Source organism: Balaenoptera ricei, chromosome 8, assembly GCF_028023285.1.
Source record: "Balaenoptera ricei isolate mBalRic1 chromosome 8, mBalRic1.hap2, whole genome shotgun sequence".
NCBI lineage: Eukaryota > Metazoa > Chordata > Mammalia > Artiodactyla > Balaenopteridae > Balaenoptera > Balaenoptera ricei.
Genome location: NC_082646.1, coordinates 61213629 through 61235362, shown reverse-complemented (window position 1 = coordinate 61235362; position 21734 = coordinate 61213629). Strand labels below are relative to the sequence as shown.

The 21734-nt window shown below is 37.8% G+C and overlaps 1 protein-coding gene across 1 annotated transcript in view; it reads left to right on the top strand.

Moving 5' to 3' along the window:
• Positions 1-21734, top strand: part of PAAF1 (proteasomal ATPase associated factor 1) — a 45286-nt gene that overhangs the window by 8931 nt on the left and 14621 nt on the right. Inside the window, exons 5-7 of the mRNA XM_059930826.1 lie at positions 12138-12236; positions 12866-13016; positions 20953-21147. Of these exons, the coding sequence (XP_059786809.1) occupies positions 12138-12236; positions 12866-13016; positions 20953-21147 (445 nt within the window). The remainder of the gene's footprint in view (positions 1-12137; positions 12237-12865; positions 13017-20952; positions 21148-21734) is intronic.

Below are 21734 nucleotides of genomic sequence, written 5' to 3'. Positions count from 1 at the left end.
GCATTTTCTCAAAATTCCAAGTACAGCATATTGAGGGATAATTTTCAAAGGTCTTTGTGATAAAGCACTTTCTACTACCATAAGCTTTTTAGAAGCAGAAATGAGAAATAGGTGAATAAACTGATTATATTAAAGCCTACTGCTTCTTAGTGTGTGGTACATTTTCAAAAATAGCTGTTTTTATCCTTATTGCAAAACAAATATATATTTAGTGATGAAAATTTAGGAAATGTAAAAGTGAAAATCACTCATTTCTATAATCTGAAGATAACTATTGTGAGCTTTTGTTTTGTAACACTTATTAATAATAATCACAGTAATCTTGCCATTTGCAGCAACATAGGTGGACTTGGAAGGCATTATGCTAAGTGAAATAGGTCGGAGAAAGACAGCTACTGTATGATGTCACTTATATGTGGAATCTGAAAAATAAAACAAACTAGTGAATATAACAAAAACAGACTCACAGATATAGAGAATAAACGAATGGTTACCAGTGTGGGGAGGGAAATAAGGAGGGGCAAAATAGGGGTAGGGGATTAAGAGGTACAAACTATTATGTATAAAATAAATAACCTACAAAGATATATTGTACAACACAGGTAATATAGCCAATATTTTATAATAACTATAAATGGAATATAACCTTTAAAAAATTGTGAATCACTATTTTGTACACCTGTAACTTATATAATATTGTATATTAATGTATCTCGATTTTAAAAAGTTAAAAAATAATAATCATAGTAGTAATAGCTGACATTTATTGATCACCTGCTATGTGCCAGTACATGCTAAGCTTTACATATCATTATTTTACTTGATCCAGTCTTTTTTCTTTAAATATTTTACCACAATAGGTTTTTACAGTACATGCTGTTTTATAAGTTATTTTTTAATTCTTAATAATATATTATGTACGTCATTCTGTGTTTACTTTATGTGTATTATTTTAAGAGTTACATAGTATTCCACTGTTATGACTTTACTATAATTTATTTTTCTAATCTTACATTACCGGACATTCAGTCATTTCCGATTTCGTGACTTCATGTTTTGATGATATAGCTAACCCTTTTCTCACAAAGATAAGAAAAAATTAGAGTACATTTATAAAAGTATAATGTTGAGTCACAGGAAATGTACTTTATAAGGCTGTTGGTATGTTCTAACTGACTTCCACTTAACTGATTTATTGAGTCAACTGTTGCTCTACATTTCCTCTGTAAACCATTCTGACTCACGCCCACAACACATTTGCAGCTTGTAGTCTCTGAGGTCTGCATACTGACACTCCCAGTTAAGCTGAATGCTTACCAAGGGTCAGTTACAATGCCAGTTGTGTTGTTTTTGAAATTATGTTAATTAAATATATTAAACCAATGAAATATGAGTGTGAAAGGCAGAGTGACTATGTCTTTGAAAACTAAGTTGATTGCTTCATAGAGACTTGATAAAGAAGAGTTGTTTTTTTTTTGTCTGCACCACACAGCATGCAGGATCTTTGCTCCCTGACCAGGGATTGAATCTGTGGAGTCCTAACCACTGGACTGCCAGGGAATTCCTAAGAAGAGTTTTTTTAAAACCTTCTATTTTAGTATGTGTGGACAAGATAAATGTAGTAGAATATTAGGGGAAAGATTTTTTTTAAAAACCCTGTATAAATTTTTGCTCTTAGATTGCTTTGTAAGTGTGACTAAAGATTTGCCTTGCTTTAAGGAAATTGGAAGTTGTGTACCTTTTGCTTAGAGTATATTACAAGCAAGTCAAGATAAAGCTTCCTTATAGTAATTAGTGGACTGATGAAAAAATTAGTGAATATTAATGTACATTTATATATTTGAGTTAAAATAAAATGTAGGTATTTATGTATCATTTTTTATTATTTCCTACTCTAACTGAATTTTTTGATTAATTGACCTGCTACTGGGCCCTATCCATTGACTAAAAAGACTTTTACCATATTGCTTTTCTACCAGTCTGGCTTGACATTCTCTGCTGATACTGGGTATTTGAATTTTTTAAAGTTTTACCATTTTTAGGGATGGTGTTTCATTGCTATTTTAACTTACATTCCTTTGATTAATTATGAATTGACCACTTTTTCATATATTTATTGGCCTCTCTTCATGTCATTTGCGCATTTTTCTAAGTGTGAATTTTTTTCTTTATTGATAAGAGCTCTTATAATAAGGGTATTGATCCTTTGCTATATATTTTGCAGGTTTTTTCTAGCTTATTGTTTATTGTTATTTGTTTATTGTGTCTTGACATACAAAATATTTAATTTTCTAGATAATAAAACCTATCAATTTATGGTGACTACCTTTGGGACCCTGCTTAGGGTAGTCCATGATTTTATATAAATAAATATATATTATAAATATATATTTACTTGTAATTACACAGCATAATGGGTAAGAGCAGGGACTCTAGAGACGGATTCATTGGATTTGACCCCCTGGATTCGAATTTTGGTTCTGCCACTTACTAACTGTGTGACCTTAGGCCAGGTACTTAACCTTCCTGTGCTATAGGTTCCTAATCTGTAAAATGGGAGTAAAAATGTTTATCTCTTAGGGTTGTTATGAGGACTGAAGCAGTTAGAATTGGGTCTGGAACATGGCAAGCACAATATAAATAGTGTTTGGTAAATAAAATTATAAATATAGTAATCTTTGTATTTTTATGTTTTATTTTTTACATTTCAAACTTTATTTTTGTTATTTGATTTGAAGTAGGGGTCTAACTTAATTTTTTAAAATTTATTCTATGGAAGTTTAGTTGATTTACAATGTTGTGTAACTTAATTCTTTTTGAAATGATTAGCTTGTTACAGCAGTACAAAGTAATCCATCCTTTATCTCAAGGACTTGAATTGTCATCTTTTTTTTTTTTAACCTCTTTATTGGAGTATAATTGCTTTACAATGGTGTGTTAGTTTCTGGTTTATAACAAAGTGAATCAGCTATACATATACATATATCCCCATATCTCTTCCCTCTTGTGTCTCCCTCTCATCCTCCCTAACCCACCGCTCTACATGGTCATGAAGCACTGAGGTGATCTCCCTGTGCTATGCGGCTGCTTCCCATTAGCTATCTGTTTTACATTTGGTAGTGTATATATGTCCATGCCACTGTCTCACTTCGTCCCAGCTTACCCTTCCCCCTCCCCGTGTCCTCAAGTCCATTCTCTACGTCTGCATCTTTATTCCTGTCCTGCGCCTAGGTTCTTCAGAACCACTTTTTTTTTTTTTAGTTTCCATATATATATGTTAGAATATGGTATTTGTTTTTCTCTTTCTGACTTAACTTCACTCTGTATGACAGACTCTAGGTCCATCCACCTCACTACAAATAACTCAATTCCATTTCTTTTTATGGCTGAGTAATATTCCATTGTGTATATATGCCACATCTTCTTTATCCATTCATCTGTCGATAGACACTTAGGTTGCTTCCATGTCCTGGCTATTGTAAATAGAGCTGCAATGAACATTGTGGTACATGACTCATTTTGAATTATGGTTCTCTCATGGTATATGCCCAGAAGTGGGATTGCTGGGTCATATGTTAGTTTTATTTTTAGTTTTTTAAGGAACCTCCATGCTGTTCTCCATAGTGGCTGTATCAATTTACATTCCCACCAACAGTGCAAGAGGGTTCCCTTTTCTCCACACCCTCTCCAGCATTTATTGTTTGTAGATTTTTTGATGATGGCCATTCTGACTTGTGTGAGGTGATACCTCATTGTAGTTTTGATTTGCATTTCTCTAATTATTAGTGATGTTGAGCATCCTTTCATGTGTTTGTTGGCAATCTGTATATCTTCTTTGGAGAAATGTCTGTTTAGGTCTTCTGCCCATTTTTGGATTGTTGTTTGTTTTTTTGATACTGAGCTGCATGATGAGCTGCTTGTAAATTTTGGAGATTAATCCTTTGTCAGTTGCTTCATTTGCAAATATTTTGTCCCATTTTGAGGGTTGTCTTTTCATCTTGTTTATGTTTTCCTTTGCTGTGCAAAAGGTTTTAAGTTTCATTAGGTCCCATGTGTTTATTTTTGTTTTTATTTCCATTTCTCTAGGAGGTGGGTCAAAAAGTATCTTGCTGTGATTTATGTCATACAGTGTTCTGCCTATGTTTTCCTCTAAGAGTTTGATAGTGTCTGGTCTTACATTTAGGTCTTTAATCCATTTTGAGTTTATTTTTGTGTATGGTGTTAGGGAGTGTTCTAATTTCATTCTTTTACATGTAGCTGTCCAGTTTTCCCAGCACCACTTATTGAAGAGGCTGTCTTTTCTCCACTGTGTATTCCTGCCTCCTTTGCCAAAAATAAGGTGACCATATGTGTGTGGGTTTATCTCTGGACTTTCTATCCTGTTCCATTGATCTATATTTCTGTTTTTGTGCCAGTACCATACTGTCTTGATTACTCTTGCTTTGTAGTATAGTCTGAAGTCAGGGAGCCTGATTCCTCCAGCTCCATTTTTCTTTCTCAAGATTGCTTTGGCTATTCGGGGTCTTTTGTGTTTCCATACAAATTGTGAAATTTTTTGTTTTAGTTCTGTGAAAAATGCCACTAAGTTTGATAGGGATTGCAATGAATCTGTAGATTGCTTTGGGTAGTATAGTCATTTTCACACTATTGATTCTTCCAATCCAAGAACATGGTATATCTTTCCATCTGTTTGTATCATCTTTAATTTCTTTCATCAGTGTCTTGTAGTTTTCTGCATACAGGTCTTTTGTCTCCTTAGGTAGGTTTATTCCTAGGTATTTTATTCTTTTTGTTGCAGTGGTAAATGGGAGTGTTTTCTTAATTTCTCTTTTCAGATTTTTCATCATTAGTGTATAGGAATGCAAGAGATTTCTGTGCATTAATTTTGTATCCTGCTACTTTACCAAATTCGTTGATTAGCTCTAGTAGTTTTCTAGTAGCATCTTTAGGATTCTCTATGTATAGCATCATGTCATCTGCAAACAGTGACAGCTTTACTTCTTCTGTTCCAATTTGAATTCCTTTTATTTCTTTTTCGTCTCTGATTGCTTGGCTAAAACTTCCAAAACTATGTTGAATAATAGTGGTGAGAGTGGACAACCTTGTCTTGTTCCTGACCTTAGAGGAAATGGTTTCAGTTTTTACCGTTGAGAACAATGTTGGCTGTGGGTTTGTCATATATGGCCTTTATTATGTTGAGGTAAATTCCCTCTATGCCTACTTTTTGGAGGGCTTTTATCATAAATGGGTGTTGAATTTTGTCGAAAGCTTTCTCTGCATCTATTGAGATGATCATATGGTTTTTCTCCTTCAATTTGTTAATATGGTGTATCACGTTGATTGATTTGCATATACTGAAGAATCCTTGCATTCCTGGAATAAACCCAACTTGATCATGGTATATGATCCTTTTGATGTGCTGTTGGATTCTGTTTGCTAGTATTTTGTTGAGGATTTTTGCATCTATGTTCATCAGTGGTATTGGCCTGTAGTTTTCTTTCTTTGTGACATCTTTGTCTGGTTTTGTTATCAGGGCGATGGTGGCCTCGTAGAATGAGTTTGGGAGTGTTCCTCCCTCTTTTATATTTTGGAAGAGTTTGAGAAGGATAGGTGTTAGCTCTTCTCTAAATGTTTGATGGAATTAATCTGTGAAGCCATCTGGTCCTGGGCTTTTGTTTGTAGGAAGATTTTTAATCACAGTCTCAATTTCAGTGCTTGTGATTGGTCTGTTTATATTTTCTATTTCTTCCTGGTTCAGTCTCAGAAGGTCGTGCTTTTCTAAGAATTTGTCCATTTCTTCCAGGTTGTCCACTTTATTGGCATATAGTTGCTTGTAATCTCTCATGATCCTTTGTTTTTCTGCAGTGTCAGTTGTTACTTCTCCTTTTTTCATTTCTAATTGTATTGATTTGAGTCTGCCCCCTTTTTTTCTTGATGAGTCTGGCTAATGGTTTATGAATTTTGTTTATCTTCTCAAAGAACCATCTTTTAGTTTTATTGATCTTTGCTATTGTTTCCTTCATTTCTTTTTCATTTATTTCTGATCTGATCTTTATGATTTCTTTCCTTCTGCTAACTTTGTTTTTTTTTATTCTTCTTTCTCTAATTGCTTTAGGTGTAAGGTTAGGCTGTTTATTTGAGATGTTTCTTGTTTCTTGAGGCAGGATTGTATTGCTATAAAATTCTGTCTTAAGAACTGCTTTTGCTGCATCCCATAGGTTTTGGGTCGTCGTGTTTTCATTGTCATTTGTTTCTAGGTATTTTTTGATTTCCTCTTTGATTTCTTCAGTGATCTCTTGATTATTAAGTAGTGTATTGTTTAGCCTCCACGTGTTTGTATTTTTTACAGATTTTTTCCTGTAATTGATATCTAGTCTCATAGTGTTGTGGTTGGAAAAGATATTGGATATGCTTTCAGTTTTTTTTAATTTACCAAGGCTTGATTTGTGACCCAAGATGTGATCTATCCTGGAGAGTGTTCCATGAGCACTTGAGAAGAAAGTGTATTCTGTTGTTTTTGGATGAAATGTCCTATAAATATCAATTAAGTCCATCTTGTTTAATGTATCATTTAAAGCTTGTGTTTCCTTATTTATTTTCATTTTAGATGATCTGTCCATTGGTGAAAGTGGGGTGTTAAAGTCCCCTACTATGATTGTGTTACTGTCGATTTCCCCTTTTATGGCTGTTAGCATTTGCCTTATGTATTGAGGTGCTCCTATATTGGGTGCATAAATATTTACAATTGTTATATCTTCTTCTTGGATTGATCCCTTGATCATTATGTAGTGTCCTTCTTTGTCTCTTTTAATAGTCTTTAAAGTCTATTTTGTCTGGTATGAGTACTGCTACTCCAGCTTTCTTCTGATTTCCATTTGCATGGGATATCTTTTTCCATCCCCTCACTTTCAGTCTGTATGTGTCCCTAGGTCTGAAGTGGGTCTCTTGTAGACAGCATTTGTACGGGTCTTGTTTTTGTATCTATTCAGCCAGTCTATGTCTTTTGGTGGGAGCATTTAATCCATTTACATTTAAGGTAGTTATCGATATGTATGTTCCTATTATCATTTTCTTAATTGTTTTGGGTTTGTTATTGTAGGTCTTTTCCTTCTCTTGTGTTTCCTGCCTAGAGAAGTTCCTTTAGCATTTGTTGTAAAGCTGGTTTGGTGGTGCTGAATTCTCTTAGCCTTTGCTTGTCTGTAAAGGTTTTAATTTCTCCTTCGAATCTGAATGAGATCCACGCTGGGTAGAGTAATCTTGGTTGTAGGTTTTTCCCTTTCATCACTTTAAATATGTCCTGCCACTCCCTTCTGGCTTGCAGAGTTTCTGCTGAAAGATCAGCTGTTAACCTTATGGGGATTCCCTTGTATGTTATTTGTTGTTTTTCCCTTGCTGCTTTTAATATTTTTTCTTTGTATTTAATTTTTGATAATTTAGTTAATATGTGTCTTGGCATGTTTCTCCTTGGATTTATCCTGTATGGGACTCTCTGCACTTCCTGGACTTGATTGACTATTTCCTTTCCCATATTAGGGAAGTTTTCAACTGTAATCTCTTCAGATATTTTCTCAGTCTCTTTCTTTTTCTCTTCTTCTTCTGGGACCCCTATAATTCGAATGTTGGTGCATTTAATGTTGTCCCAGAGGTCTCTCAGACTGTCCTCAATTCTTTTCATTTTTCTTTATTTTGCTCTGCAGTAGTTTTTCCCACTATTTTATCTTCCACGTCAGTTATCCGTTCTTCTGCCTCAGTTATTCTGCTATTGATTCCTTCTAGAGAATTTTTTTTTTTTTTTTTTACTTATTTTGGCTGTGTTGGCTCTTTGTTGCTGCTCGTGGGCTTTCTCTAGTTGTGTCAAGTTGGGGCTACTCTTCATTGTGGTGCACTGGCTTCTCATTGTGGTGGTTTCTCTTGTTGCGGAGCACAGGCTCTAGGTGTGCGGGCTTCAGTAGTTGTGGCTCGCAGGCTTCAGTAGTTGTGACTCGGGAGCTATAGAGCACAGACTCAGTAGTTGTGGCACACGGACTTAGTAGCTCCATGGCATGTGGGATCTTCCCCGGACCAGGGCTCGAACCGATGTCCCCTGCATTGGCAGGCAGATTCTTAACCACTGCGCCACCAGGGAAGCCCCCTTCTAGAGAATTTTTTATTTCATTTATTGTGTTGTTCATCATTGTTTGTTTGCTGTTTAGTTCTTCTAGGTTCTTGTTAAACATTTCTTGTATTTTCTCCATTCTGTTTCCAAGATTTTGGATCATCTTTACTATCATTACTCTGAATTCTTTTTCAGGTAGACTGCCTATTTCCTTTTCATTTGTTTGGTCTGGTGTATTTTTACCTTGCTCCTTCATCTGCTGTGTGTTCCTCTGTCTTCTCATTTTGCTTAACTTACTGTGTTTAGGGTCTCCTTTTTGCAGGCTGCAGGTTCATAGTTCCCGTTGTTTTTGGTGTCTGCCCCCGGTGGCTAAGGTTGGTTCAGTGGGTTGTGTAGGCTTCCTGGTGGAGGGGACTGGTGCCTGTGTTCTGGTGGAAGAGGCTAGATCTTGTCTTTCTGGTGGGCAGGATCACATCCGGTGGTGTGTTTTGGGGTGCCTGTGACCTTATTCTGATTTTAGGCAGCCTCTCTGCTAATGGGTGGGGTTGTGTTTCTGTCTTGCTAGTTGTTTGGCATATGGTGTCCAGCACTGTAGCTTGCTGGTCGTTGAGTGGAGCTGGGTCTTAGCATTGAGATGGAGGTCTCTGGGAGAGCTTTCACCATTTGATATTACGTGGAGCTGGGAGGTCTCTGGTTGACCAATGTCCTGAACTCTGCTCTCCCACCTCAGAGCTACAGGCCTGACACTCGGCCGGAGCACCAAGACCCTGTCAGCCACATGGCTCAGAAGAAAAGGAAGGAAAAAAAGAAAGAAAGAAAGAATAAAATAAAATAAAGTTATTAAAATAAAAAAATTATTAAAAATAAAAAAAATTTAAAAGTAATAAAAAAGGGGGGGAAAAAAAAAGAAAGAAGAGAGCAAGCAAACCAAAAACCAAATCCACCAATGATAACAAGCACTAAAAACTATATTAAAAAACAAAAAACAAACAAAAACGGACAGACAGAACCCTAGGGCAAATGGTAAAAGCAAAGCTATACAGACAAAATCACACAAAGAAGCATACACATACACACTCACAAAAAGAGAAAAAGGAAAAAAAAGTATATATCTTTTGGGAAGTCTGAGGTCTTCTGCCAGTGTTCGGTAGGTGTCCTCTAGGAGTTGTTCCTCATGTAGATGTATTTCTGATATATTTGTGGGGAGGAAGGTGATCTCCACGTCTTACTCCTCCACCATCTTGAAGGTCTCTGAATTGTCATCTTTATCCAATATTTAGGAATGCTGCATTGATCTGTCTGTTCTTTTGCTGTGACTAAGGAATAGATCTTTAGCTCTAGGCTCTGACCTAGGTTTGTATCCTGGCTCTGCTCTTTCACCTTGGGGAAATTAAACTACCTCTTAAACCTCAGATTTCACACCAATACTTAAAGATTTTTGAGTGGATTATATGAGAGTAGTGTCTGTTACATGTCTGGCGCATAATAGCTAGCTATTCAATAAATGTTGGTTCTCTTTCCTCTTTCTCTTTAATAAAAATCTGGAGGAAGGAGACAACTGGTATGAAGTATAATCTACTTTTCAGTGTTCTCACTTTGGAAGAATAGATAGTTCAGACTTAATTACTTTTTAGGTCTAGGAACTAGGGCCCCAAAGATATGTAACTGAGATAAATAACACAATATCCCTGTCCTCTCCAGGAAGAGTATATTAACTGAGAGGGTACCAAATAATATATCAGAGTTTCTCAGCCTTGGCAGTATTGACATTTTAAGCTAGATAATTCTTTTTTGTAGGGGGCTGTTCTATGCACTGTAGGATGTTTAGCTGCATCCCTGGCCTCTAGCCACAAGTTGTCCGTTGGACACCGCCCCCAGTTGTGACAACTAAAAATGTTTACACACATCACCAAATGTCCCCCCAGAAACAAATTGCCCCTGGTTGACAACCACTATGATATATTGGGTTGGCCAAAAAGTTCATTTGGGTTTTGCCATAAGATGTTATAGAAAAATCCAAACAAACTTTTTGGCCAACCCAATATAAACATAGAAGCTGAAGACCACTGGGAAAGGAAGTGGTGAACTCCTTGGGGAGTTGGGAAAACCACTTACCTTTTGAGGAGTGGGTCATTTTTTAAAAAATCATTAATTGTTCCTTTATTCTATTTCTTATTCTCCCTTTCTCTTATTTGAGCTCATTATTAGGTGATTGACCTATTTATTAATCACCTACTGTATTCCAGATACTCTTCTGGGCACTGGGGCTATATAGCAATGGATAGAACTGTGGTATAGAGCCTGTATTCTAGGGTGTGGGTCCAGACAGGATTTGCCAATGACTTGGATATGAGATGTGAGAAAATGAGGAGTTGGGATAATTCCAAAAATTTTGGCCTGAGAATTGGGAAAATTCTGGTGTCATTTACTTGGGGGACAAGTAGTTGCATTGGTAGGGAGCAGGGGAAATAAGAGTTCTGTTTTGGACATGTTAAGTTTCAGGTGTCCACTATAAAGCCAAAGATAGATGCCTAGCAGGCAGTTGGATAGATGGTGCCTGAGTCAGGAAAGAGGTTGGGCTGTATTGCTTTAGGGATTAAATTGATTTCAGAGTGAGTAGGAAAGTGTTTAAATATGTTTTGTTTCTGGGACCCTTGAAAGGGGACAGTAGCTGGTCCCATTGATATAGGTCAGATGGCTTTACTTTCTTATCTAGTGTTGATGAGCTGCTTCATCCCTCTTCCCAAACTGTTATTAGGTATTTGTTAAGTAGTTACTATGTACATAGCCTGTGATTTGTGTGAGAAAGTGCTGGACATGGTTCTGACACTTATAAAGCTCATCATGTAGTTGGGGAGCCAGAATAGAGTTGAACTTGACAGTACTGGTAGTCAGATTTAAGACCCAGGATTAGGGTGGTAGCAGTGGTGTTGGAGAAGAAAGATAGATCTGAGAAATGTCTCCTACACTAGAACGTGAAAGCAGTATCCACCGATGAGAAGCTAGGAGCAGAATGGGATTATTATGAGGATCAAATGATTCAGTATATTTGAAAATGTTTTATAAATGATAAAACATGATATAAATGTTAATTGTTGTCATAATCCTTAAAATTAAAAGAACTACAATTAAGTTAATGGTCCTTTTATTGAGGAACCAAAATAAAGAAGAAAAAGTCTTAGAAAGTGTTAGAGTTGACCCATATATCCCTTTAGTTTTTGCCAGACCTATTCGTTAAGGCTTAATTGGCATAGGAATGTAGAGTGGAAGGTTGAATAATTAAAGGCAAAGTTCCTTTTTTTTTGTTTGTTTTTTGTTTTTGAAAGTTCCTACTTTTTAAAAATAATTTAGGTCATATTGGAATCATAGCTGCTGGGAATATGACTGTGATTATATATCTCAGTCTTAATTTCTGGAATATTTGCAACTGGGTGTTTTTTAATAAAAAGAGGATATTATGTATGCATGTATTGATATATGAAAGAGACTTGGCATTCTGATCATGGCTTATTCATGAAGTGATTCCTAACATTGAAATTGTATAAGTGAATTTGAGAATTTTTCTATTACTTATTCTGAAATACACACACAGACAGTTAAGATTTTACAGAGGGAATGTAAAGTAGTAAATTGGAAGCATCTTTGCTTTTCCTTGAATCCTGGTGCATCTTGGAAGTCTGTCTTTTTGTGTAAGTGGGTTCCTAAGAATTAGGAGTGGTATCTTAATTTTAAAATAAAATAGCAAAAGATAGAAACAATGGAAATGATATGGGAATAAGTAACTTTATAGCTGAAGCAGGAGATTATAGATGACTACAAGAATAGTTTTTTGTTTCGAGAAATAAAGGGTTTTGGCTCCAGCCTTGTTGGGAGATCAGTGATGATAACTCAGCCTTCATATGAAACGCATGTCCTTTGTGTTGGGAAGCATAGGCTTGAAGAAGTCTTAGAGGAGTGTGAAATGAGAGAGGTTTATAACATATTTCAAGGGAAGAAGAGCATTTCGTTATTTGTAACACTGGTTGTTTTGTCGTTTAAACAGATAACATGCCTGGACATTTCCAGTGGAGGAGGCCTTGGTGTGTCTTCTAGTACCGATGGGAGCATGAAGATCTGGCAGGCTTCCAATGGAGAGCTCAGAGTAAAGGCTTTGGGTACACTTTTAGGGTGGTCTGAGAAACCTTAGACTGGGCCATGGAAAGAAGAGTGGCCCATTCTGAAAATATAGGAACACTGCACTTCAACTGATCTTTGTTCTTCCATTTGTTAATCTGAGAACCATGCTCAAGTTTGGTGATTTGCCAGAACAAATTGGGGCTGGAACAGTGGAAGAGCCAGGCTAGTGAATGTCTGTGAGTGGATGGTATGAACTGCCTTCAGTGACCCATTTCTAAGACAGAGTAGCTAGGCTGTTACACTGACTATATGGCTGAGCCCCCCAACCTGTACAGAGGATTTTAAGAAAAGACAAGTAAAAGAGCCCTCAAGCCTCCTCAGCTCCTTATCAATATGTAGAACTAGACTTAGGGATGGCTATGAGAGCTTTGGAATTCAAATTCACAACATCTGCAGCCAAAGCCCAGGAAAGGGAGCCAGCAGCTCTAAGAACATTACCTGGTATACAGATGAACTAAAGAGATTCTTTGGACCTCTTTTGTTTTAAAATGCAGCATGTAGATGTATCATTTATGGGACTAAGGATATGGGAGGTAAGAGAACATCAAGGGATGGACAAGAGAACTAGCATGGAATTTTCTTTTGTTTTTCCAGAGAGTATTGGAAGGACATGTATTTGATGTGAATTGTTGCAGGTTTTTCCCATCAGGCCTTGTGGTTCTGAGTGGGGGAATGGATGCCCAGCTGAAGATCTGGTCAGCTGAAGATGCTAGCTGTGTGGTGACCTTCAAAGGTCACAAAGGAGGTATGAAGAGTGGTTTCTCCTGAAGGTTTCTCTAATGATCCCCAGAAATGAATCACCAAAAAGATAGAAACAGAATCTAGTTATCCACAAAAACACAAGTAATTCATCCAACTGGCCATTTAAATGAACTGGTATTTCCCCAAGGATTAGAAATTCCTTTCCTACTCAGTCTTATTATTGCTATCTAGAGTTAACTAACTTAACATAGATCATTGTTTTCCACAATTGATAAGGGAAAAAAAGCCTCCATAGGAGATCATCTACTTGTGTGCTGGGAAAAAAAGAGAGAGAGGTGTGCCCACTATTTCACATTAGTCCTTTGGCTGAGGTGATAGTAAAAGCTGGGTTGCAAACAGCTGCATCACCAGACATCAGATAGACCTTGGTATTGATGGTCGATTCCTGTGGATTTAAATCACAGTTCAGTTTTTTTAAATGGATTAACCATATAACCTGTTGATATCAGATTGTAGAGACAAGAGTGAGAACATCTTCCCTCTGTAACTGATTGGTTTGTTGGGGAAAAAGTTAATTTAGAGATGTTTTATCCTTAATTTGGAACGTTTAAAAAAAAATGATAAATATGTCATTCTTATTTTTACAAGTTTGGTTATTTTTGAAAATGTAATAACATCCCCAAATAATTTCTTACCTTGATCCCTCCTTTGGGACCATAATACACATCATCTACACCACTCATTTGGGAATTTATTATGTATTTGCCCTATACTTATGGTATTTAACCCAGTGTTTTTGCCTTGTGTACCTGACTATATTATAAATAGCTTGTGTGTAGAGGTTGATTTTTTTAAGTTTTAGTATTTCTTTATAATGGTTTGTCAGATTACATACAGATCATCTAGCAAACACACATGTTAACCTTAGCAAATAAATGGGTTTTCTTCTGAAACTTAAGTACATGGGTGCATTGAGAGGGAATAGAAGGGACATATAGAGGCTTCTTCACGTTCAGTCCAAAGAACTGACAGGTCTGAGGAGTCAAAGCAGCCTGCACTGTTGGGGAATCCAGGAGCCAAAGGAGTCTAGAAGAACACTGGGGGATTCACCTTAGATCTGGCCACCTTGAAGATGCAAGGCATGGGGGACCTTTCCAGTGGAACAAGGCATAGCTCTGCATGTTGAACTTAACAAGATGCATATTTAACATCCGTGCACACTTAACTTCAGAATACCTTTGGATTACTACAGTTATTGACTGTGCCCTCCACATGAATCCTAAGTCTCCCAATGTTCTTCAGTTCTCCTTAAGAATCCATGTGTGTCGCTTAGCTTAGGGTGAACTGTAGAGTGTTTGTTGATCTGATTTAAGCTTTTATTCATATAGTTGTTCCATTCTTTTGGCCTTGTGAGAAAGTTCTGGGGTGGGGGTAGGCGCTTCTCCAAAGTATAACAACCCTTACTTTTTTTTCCTTGAGAGGGTTTGTTATTTTTTTTTAAATTAGATTGAACAGAAATGATAAGCTTTAGGGGAAATTGCATGAAGTCAGATCCAGGTTCATGTCTGTCAGGTCTTGAATGCTTCTCTCCAGTTAGTTCTATAAAGGAGCCCCGGGTTTGGGGTTGCCCATTCTTCAAAAGTATGGAGCCAAAATCAAGATTAATCTCCAATAACAGTGGCATATATGGGTCACTGTCTTTACGTAGTTGACTTCCAAGTTGCTTTGTGTGGTTCCTTTTTTACAATCTCTTTAATTCTGAGATTTTGAAGCATTTTAATAAAAGTCATGAACCACATAAAAAACAGAATAAAGAATTATCATTTGCATTTGTGATCTTTAGTGTTTTCACAAGTGGTGACTAAATAAGAGAAGCAGAAGATAGTGTTGAAGTGAACATGGTCTTTTATTGCCTAGGTAGGTCTTGGCAAGCAAGACATAAAAGGAAGACTGGACTGAACATTACCTGATGCTTATTGCAAAGAATCATTTGGACACTAATAGAGCAGCTCTGTATAAAGATCTGTTATAAAGGATAACCTTTAGTTAGCTTAATTAAGTCCCTGGCTTGCTTACTGCTTCTAGTATATGGAAACATGATAGTAAGGGAGCCAGTACAGTAGAGTGGCAAAGCATAGGATGTGGAGACATACAAATCTTGGTTTAAACCATAATTCTTCCATTTAAAGTCTGGGAAGCCTTGGAAAGTTGCTTAACTTTTCTGAGCCTTAATTTCCTCATGTGTAAAATGGGGATAATAGTATTAAATGAAATGGTGCATATGAGAGATTTAGTATAATCCCTGGTATATAGTAAGTGTACATTGAATGCTATTATTGTTCATAAAAAATATGACACTATACTTTAAACCCTGCCAGGAAAGTTGAACCTTGTGATGTTTTAACATACTTGTCAAATGTGAAAAGCAGAAATTGTTATTTCTAATACAGTAGACATTTTTGATCTTAGTTGATATGTAATTGGTCTTTTCTAATACTTTTAGATACATATTTTATATTTATTTAAAGGATTAGTGTGTTCTTAACAAGCAGAGGTAAGATTTTTGTAAATCTGTCTAATGAAAAGAGAAACTAAAAGTAGTGTTCTATTTGTAATATATGAGTTTACTAAGTAGCTCTAAAGTGTTCTTTAATCAGTTTGAAAATTTTTAATTGACCAAGCCATTTAATTAAGGTTGGTGAATTTGGAGATATATATTCATAATCTTAATTCTTTGTAATAAGCACCAGGTCTTTCATAATCTGTGAAAACATTGAGACCAAATGAAACACCATTTCAGTTGATTGGTTGAGGTTTTTTGCTCACCAAGGTAGGAATGATGCTTACATTTGAGAAACCAGGTTGCATTCTTTTCAAACTCTTATATACTTTCTCTGAAATAGGATATGCTGCCTCCAAGTAATAGGTGCTTCAAGGCTCATTATTTTCTGAGATCTGAATAGAGTAAACTTGTTAAAAAACCTGCCTAGAGGGCTTCCCTGGTGGTGCAGTGGTTGAGAGTCTGCCTGCCAATGCAGGGGACACGGGTTCGAGCCCTGGCCTGGGAAGATCCCACATGCCGTGGAGCAACTAAGCCCGTGAGCCACAACTACTGAGCCTGCGCGTCTGGAGCCTGTGCTCCGCAACAAGAGAGCCCACGATAGTGAGAGGCCCGTGCACCGCGATGAAGAGTGGCCCCCGCTTGCCGCAACTAGAGAAAGCCCTCGCACAGAAATGAAGACCCAACACAGCCAAAAATAAATAAATAAATAAAATAATTTTTTTAAAAACCCCAAAAAACCGCAAATGAGTTAAAAAAAAAAATTAAAAAAAAAAAACCTGCCTAGAAATATGAAATTTGCTCTGTTTCTTACCAATACTTATTTCAGTCATAGTTTAATCTAACATTATTCTTATTTCCCAGACTTTGGCTAGGATGTTTATATGTGAATCAGCTGAATCTTTTCTTGAATGCAGATTTTTTTTCATCTTGGTTTATATGTTGAGGACTTCTGTCTGTTTGGTTTGATATCTAAAGCCTTTGCAGCTCTGCTAGGTCTTAGCTATGGCTACTTCTCTTACAAAGGCATTCCTGCTACTTTCATAGCTTCTTCTTAAGGTAATTCCTCACAGATTCCTGCTCCTGTAAGGCTCCTCTTTCTTTTATTCTTGTCACCTAAGAGTCAAGAGACCCACACTAGATGCCACTATGTTGTAAGTGACATTTTATTAGAGAGGGAGCGATAGTTTTCCACTCTACTTTAATAAAAAAGGAAAACTTCCTAGATGGCAGCTCTTTACTGAGTATTAGTTGAAATTTGTACACAGTTAATACCATTCACAGCTCCCTAGCCACAGCTGTAGCATCCTGCCTTGGATACATATTTTTCAGAACTTTTTTTTTTTTTTAAGTTTGCATCACTTCCATGGAACTCAGCATTTATAAATAGTGGTTGGAACTTCCCAATAAAGACATAAACAGATCTTTGATGGCTTAATAAGAGTTGAAGCCCCTTCCTAATGTTCCTGTTGATGATTCCTTAAGATTCTTGAAAGATCTAAGATCCTTTTCTAGCTAGAATGCTGAGTGTGTTATGGAGATAGAGTGGAAAGGTGGATTTTCTAAACTCAAGGTATTTTATGATTACAAAATATGTTGTAAATAAGAAACATAAAATAGCAACAAGATATGTTGCCTCCTTAGATCTGCTTCTGAGGGAAAGGCTACTTTTAAAAGCTTATCTAGGCTAACACAACATTGTAAAGCAACCACATTCCAATAAAAATGAATTAAAAAATCAACATATAACCAAAAATAAATAAATAAAAGCTTATCTATATGGCCTTTATCCATTAGATATATAAGTACAATGATTACATTTTATTTTTCCAACAACTATAACCAGCTATATAAATTGTATTTAGTTTTTATTTTAAATTGGATATATTTGGAAACTTAACCCTGTGAATTAGATCCCACATGCTGTGGAGCAACTAAGCCCGTGTGCCACAACTACTGAGCCTGCTCTCTAGAGCCTGTGAGCCACAGCTACTGAGCCCACGTGCCACAACTAGTGAAGCCCACCCTCCTAGAGCCTGTGCTCCTCAACAAGAGAAGCCACCTAATTCACAGGGGTAAGAAAATCATATTTTATCAAACCTGAGAAAATCATATTTTATCAAACCTGAGAAAATCATATTTTATCAAACAGGCCCTAAATTGGCTACTTTTAAAATTTGTGGCTTTTTTATGAATTCATCTTTTTTCTGAAAAAGGCTTTCAAAGTGAAATTTCCACTGAGAGTTGAGGCATGTGGTTAACTGCATGGCTCATCCATCACTTGTACCTTATATTGAGTTTTTGTAGAGTTTTGTCAAGGTTTGTATATCTGAAGTCATCTCATCTTGAGCGGAATGGAAGCAAGCCAGGGCACTAGTTTACTAAGTAACCTTTGATCAGGTACTCTTATTACTCAGCCTGCAAGTGTTTATTTGGCACCTATAATAAGATAATTAAATGGGTTTTAGTAAAGCAAGTACTAGCCCTGCCTGTATCACCATAGGGCCAGACTCCCTTTCTACTCTACAGTCCTATGTTGTCACATATATGCCCCTGTAACTCTTTATGTCCTTGACTGTCTCTACGTTTTTACACTGTGTGCTGAGGCCAGGGATCATAGCATATAGATAAGGGGTGACAAAGGGCTTCAAAAGTTGTAAAATCTGTGGACATTTTGGATATTATAACACTCTGCATCTTACTTGATCTTTTTTAGCAGGTGGTCCCCTGTCAAGGTATGGTACAGGGGCCCAGGAGGTGTGTATACTCAGCTTCCTGCTGGGCTCCTCTAACACTGCTCTGGCAAAAGCGGAGCACTGCCTCACGCTACCTGTCTGCAAACAGGTGAGGTAGAAGCTCAGCTTCCCCTTGACCTTGCTGACGCCTTCCTGGTGAAAATGGGGCACCATCTTGCATCACCTCAACTTGCACCACTTCCTTTCCTCCAAGTGGGCTTGTAAGCTCTGTTTCCTGCCGACTGACACCAGGGGATGGGTTGGGGAAAGTGGAGTGCTGCTTCCCTGTCCCTCATGTTTTACCTCTTTCCCCCATTGGTGCTGGGCGAGAATAGAGGCCCAGCTCCCCACTGACAGTACCCTGCCAGGCCTGGTCAGCGTCGCTGGGTTGGGGGAATTGGAGAGCTGTCTCCTGCTTCCATGGGGGTTGAGGTAGAAATCACTCCCTGTTCAGCCCCACTGAATCTTTGGGAGAGAGGAGGTAGCAGTTTTTCTGTTGCTGTTTGAGTAAGATGGATATTGCCAAAAAGGTTTTCTGTACTGTTAGGCCACCCTTTTCTCAGTCTTCTGCCTAGAGGCAACAGACTTTTCTTGGAGTTGTTTTTTGTTTTTAATTTGTGCCTGTTTTTGTTTTTGTTTTTTTAAATTAGTTCTATGTTAGAGGCTTCTGCATTGTCCTGTCTAGGATATATGGGAGGCAGTAAGGAAATCCAGGGAACTCATTGCCCTGTTGTTCTTCAAGTCCTGAGGTCCCTAGGTGGACTGCTTTCTTCTTTACATCTTTCAGCCTTCTTGTGCTTGTTTGTTGTCTTATGTCCATGTTTTTTTAGTTGTAAGGGGAGGACCTGGGAGGAATGGGACTACTCCATCTTGGCCAGATGAGAAGTCACTCCTTTTTTATGATTAGTTCCCAATGGAAGCAGCAGGATCTTTTTTTTTTTTTCTTTTTTTTTTTAGATTTTATTTATTTATTTATTGATTGATTGCTATGTTGGGTCTTCGTTTCTGTGCTAGGGCTTTCTCTAGCTGCGGCAAGTGGGGGCCACTCTTCATCGCGGTGCACGGGCCTCTCACTATCGCGGCCTCTCTTGTTGTGGAGCACAGGCTCCAGATGCGCAGGCTCAGTAATTGTGGCTCACGGGCCTAGTTGCTCCGCGGCATGTGGGATCTTCCCAGACCAGGGCTCGAACCCGTGTCCCCTGCATTAGCAGGCAGATTCTCAACCACTGTGCCACCAGGGAAGCCCAGCAGGATCTTTTAAGACAGTGATTTTCACACTGAACTGTCTAGGATGTCTACTTAATTTTTGTTTAAAAAACAGGTTTTATACGACCCAGCAATCCCACTACTGGGCATGTACCCTGAGAAAACAATAATTCAAAAAGAGTCATGTTGGGCTTCCCTGGTGGCGCAGTGGTTAAGAAACTGCTTGCCAATGCAGGGGACACGGGTTCGAGCCCTGGTCTGGGAAGATCCCACATGCTGTGGAGCAACTAAGCCTGTGCGCCGCAACTACTGAGCCTGCGCTCTAGAGCCTGTGAGCCACAGGTACTGAGCCCATGTGCCACAACTAGTGAAGCCCACCCTCCTAGAGCCTGTGCTCCTCAACAAGAGAAGCCACCATAATGAGAAGCCCGCGTACCACAACGAATAGTAGCCCCCGCTCGCCACAACTAGAGAAAAGCCCTCGCGCAGCAATGAAGACCCAACGCAGCCATAAATTAAAAAAAAAAAAAAAAAGAGTCATGTACCACAATGTTCATTGCAGCACTATTTACAATAGCCAGGTCATGGAAACAACCTAAGTGTCCATTGACAGATGAATAGATAAAGAAGATGTGGCACATATATACAATGGAATATTACTCAGCCATAAAAAGAAGCGAAATTGAGTTATTTGTAGTGAGGTGGATGGACGTATAGTCTGTCATACAGAGTGAAGTAAATCAGAAAGAGAAGAACAGATACCGTATGGTAATATATATGGAATCTAAAAAAAAAAATAGTTCTGAAGAACCTAGGGGCAGGACAGGAATAAAGATGCAGATGTGGAGAATGGACTTGAGGACAAGGGGAGTGGGAAGGTTAAGCCGGGACGAAGTGAGAGAGTGGCATGGACATATATACACTACCAAATGTAAAATAGATCACTAGTGGAAAGCAGCCACATAGCACAGGGAGATCAGCTTGGTGCTTTGTGACCACCTAGAGGGGTGGGATAGGGAGGATGGGAGGGAGACGCAAGAGGGAGGGAATATGGGGATATATGTATGTATACGTATAGCTGACTCACTTTGTTATACAGCAGAAACTAACACACCATTGTAAAGCAATTATACTCCAATAAAAATTTTTTAAAATAAATAATTAAATGAATAAAAAAAAAACAGGTTCTAAAGCCAAAATAATAACTTGAAAACCACTGCTCTAGAAAACCACATGCCACTAAAAATTAAATCCAAAGCTTCTTTTCCATGTCTGTCTCTTGCAGCTAGTCAATGGGAAACAGGGACTGTGTTCTGTTTATTTCTGTTTTTCTGGCACTTGGATGTGCCCAGCCTGTAGTACATATCCAGTACTTGTTTGTGAAGGAATAGAGTCATTTATGCAGATCCATCTTCTCTGCCCTTGTAGTTCCTTTACTACCTACTCCATCTGAGGGTCTTTTTTTTTTCTTTTGCCAGGTATCCTGGATACAGCCATTGTTGATCGGGGGAGGAATGTGGTATCTGGTTCTCGAGACGGGACAGCACAACTTTGGGACTGTGGGCGCTCAGCCTGCTTGGGAGTCATTGCAGACTGTGGGTCTTCCATCAACGGAGTGGCTGTGGGTACTGCTGACAACTCTATAAACCTTGGCTCCCCTGAGCAGATGCCCAGTGAGTTGATAACAATATATGAATTTATTTTGTTTCCTTATATTCCTTCAGTGTTTGCCTTAGTTTCTCCTTTTCTTCCTCGTTTTCTCCTGCTCTGTAGCTGGTATTTCCATTTTTACCATAAGATTAATATTTGTTGCATATCTACTATGTTTCTGTTGCTTTGGAATCTACAAAGGAAGTATATGTCATAGTTACCGCATTTGAGTAAGTACAGTTTAATTTAGCGGATGAGACTAATGCCTATAAAACAGAGAACAATAAAATTTTGGCTGAAGTAACTTAGTGATTCACTTAATGCAAATATAATAGTTTTTTGGAAGAAGAGAGTGTTTTAGGTTAGTATAGATGAGAGGTGTCACAAAAGAAATTGAACCTTGAAGGATAGATTCAAGTTGAACAGACAAGAATGGGAAGGATGGGAGAATGGAAACTGGGGCATGGGTAGAGGTAGGAGCAGTTCACATTAAAATAGTGTGGAGGTAAAATTGACTATTGGGTAGAGATATGCTTCGTTGGGCCAGAAGTTGGCATAAGCATAGTAGGGGGAAATAGGTGAGTAGAGTGATAGCTCTGGTTGAGTCAGA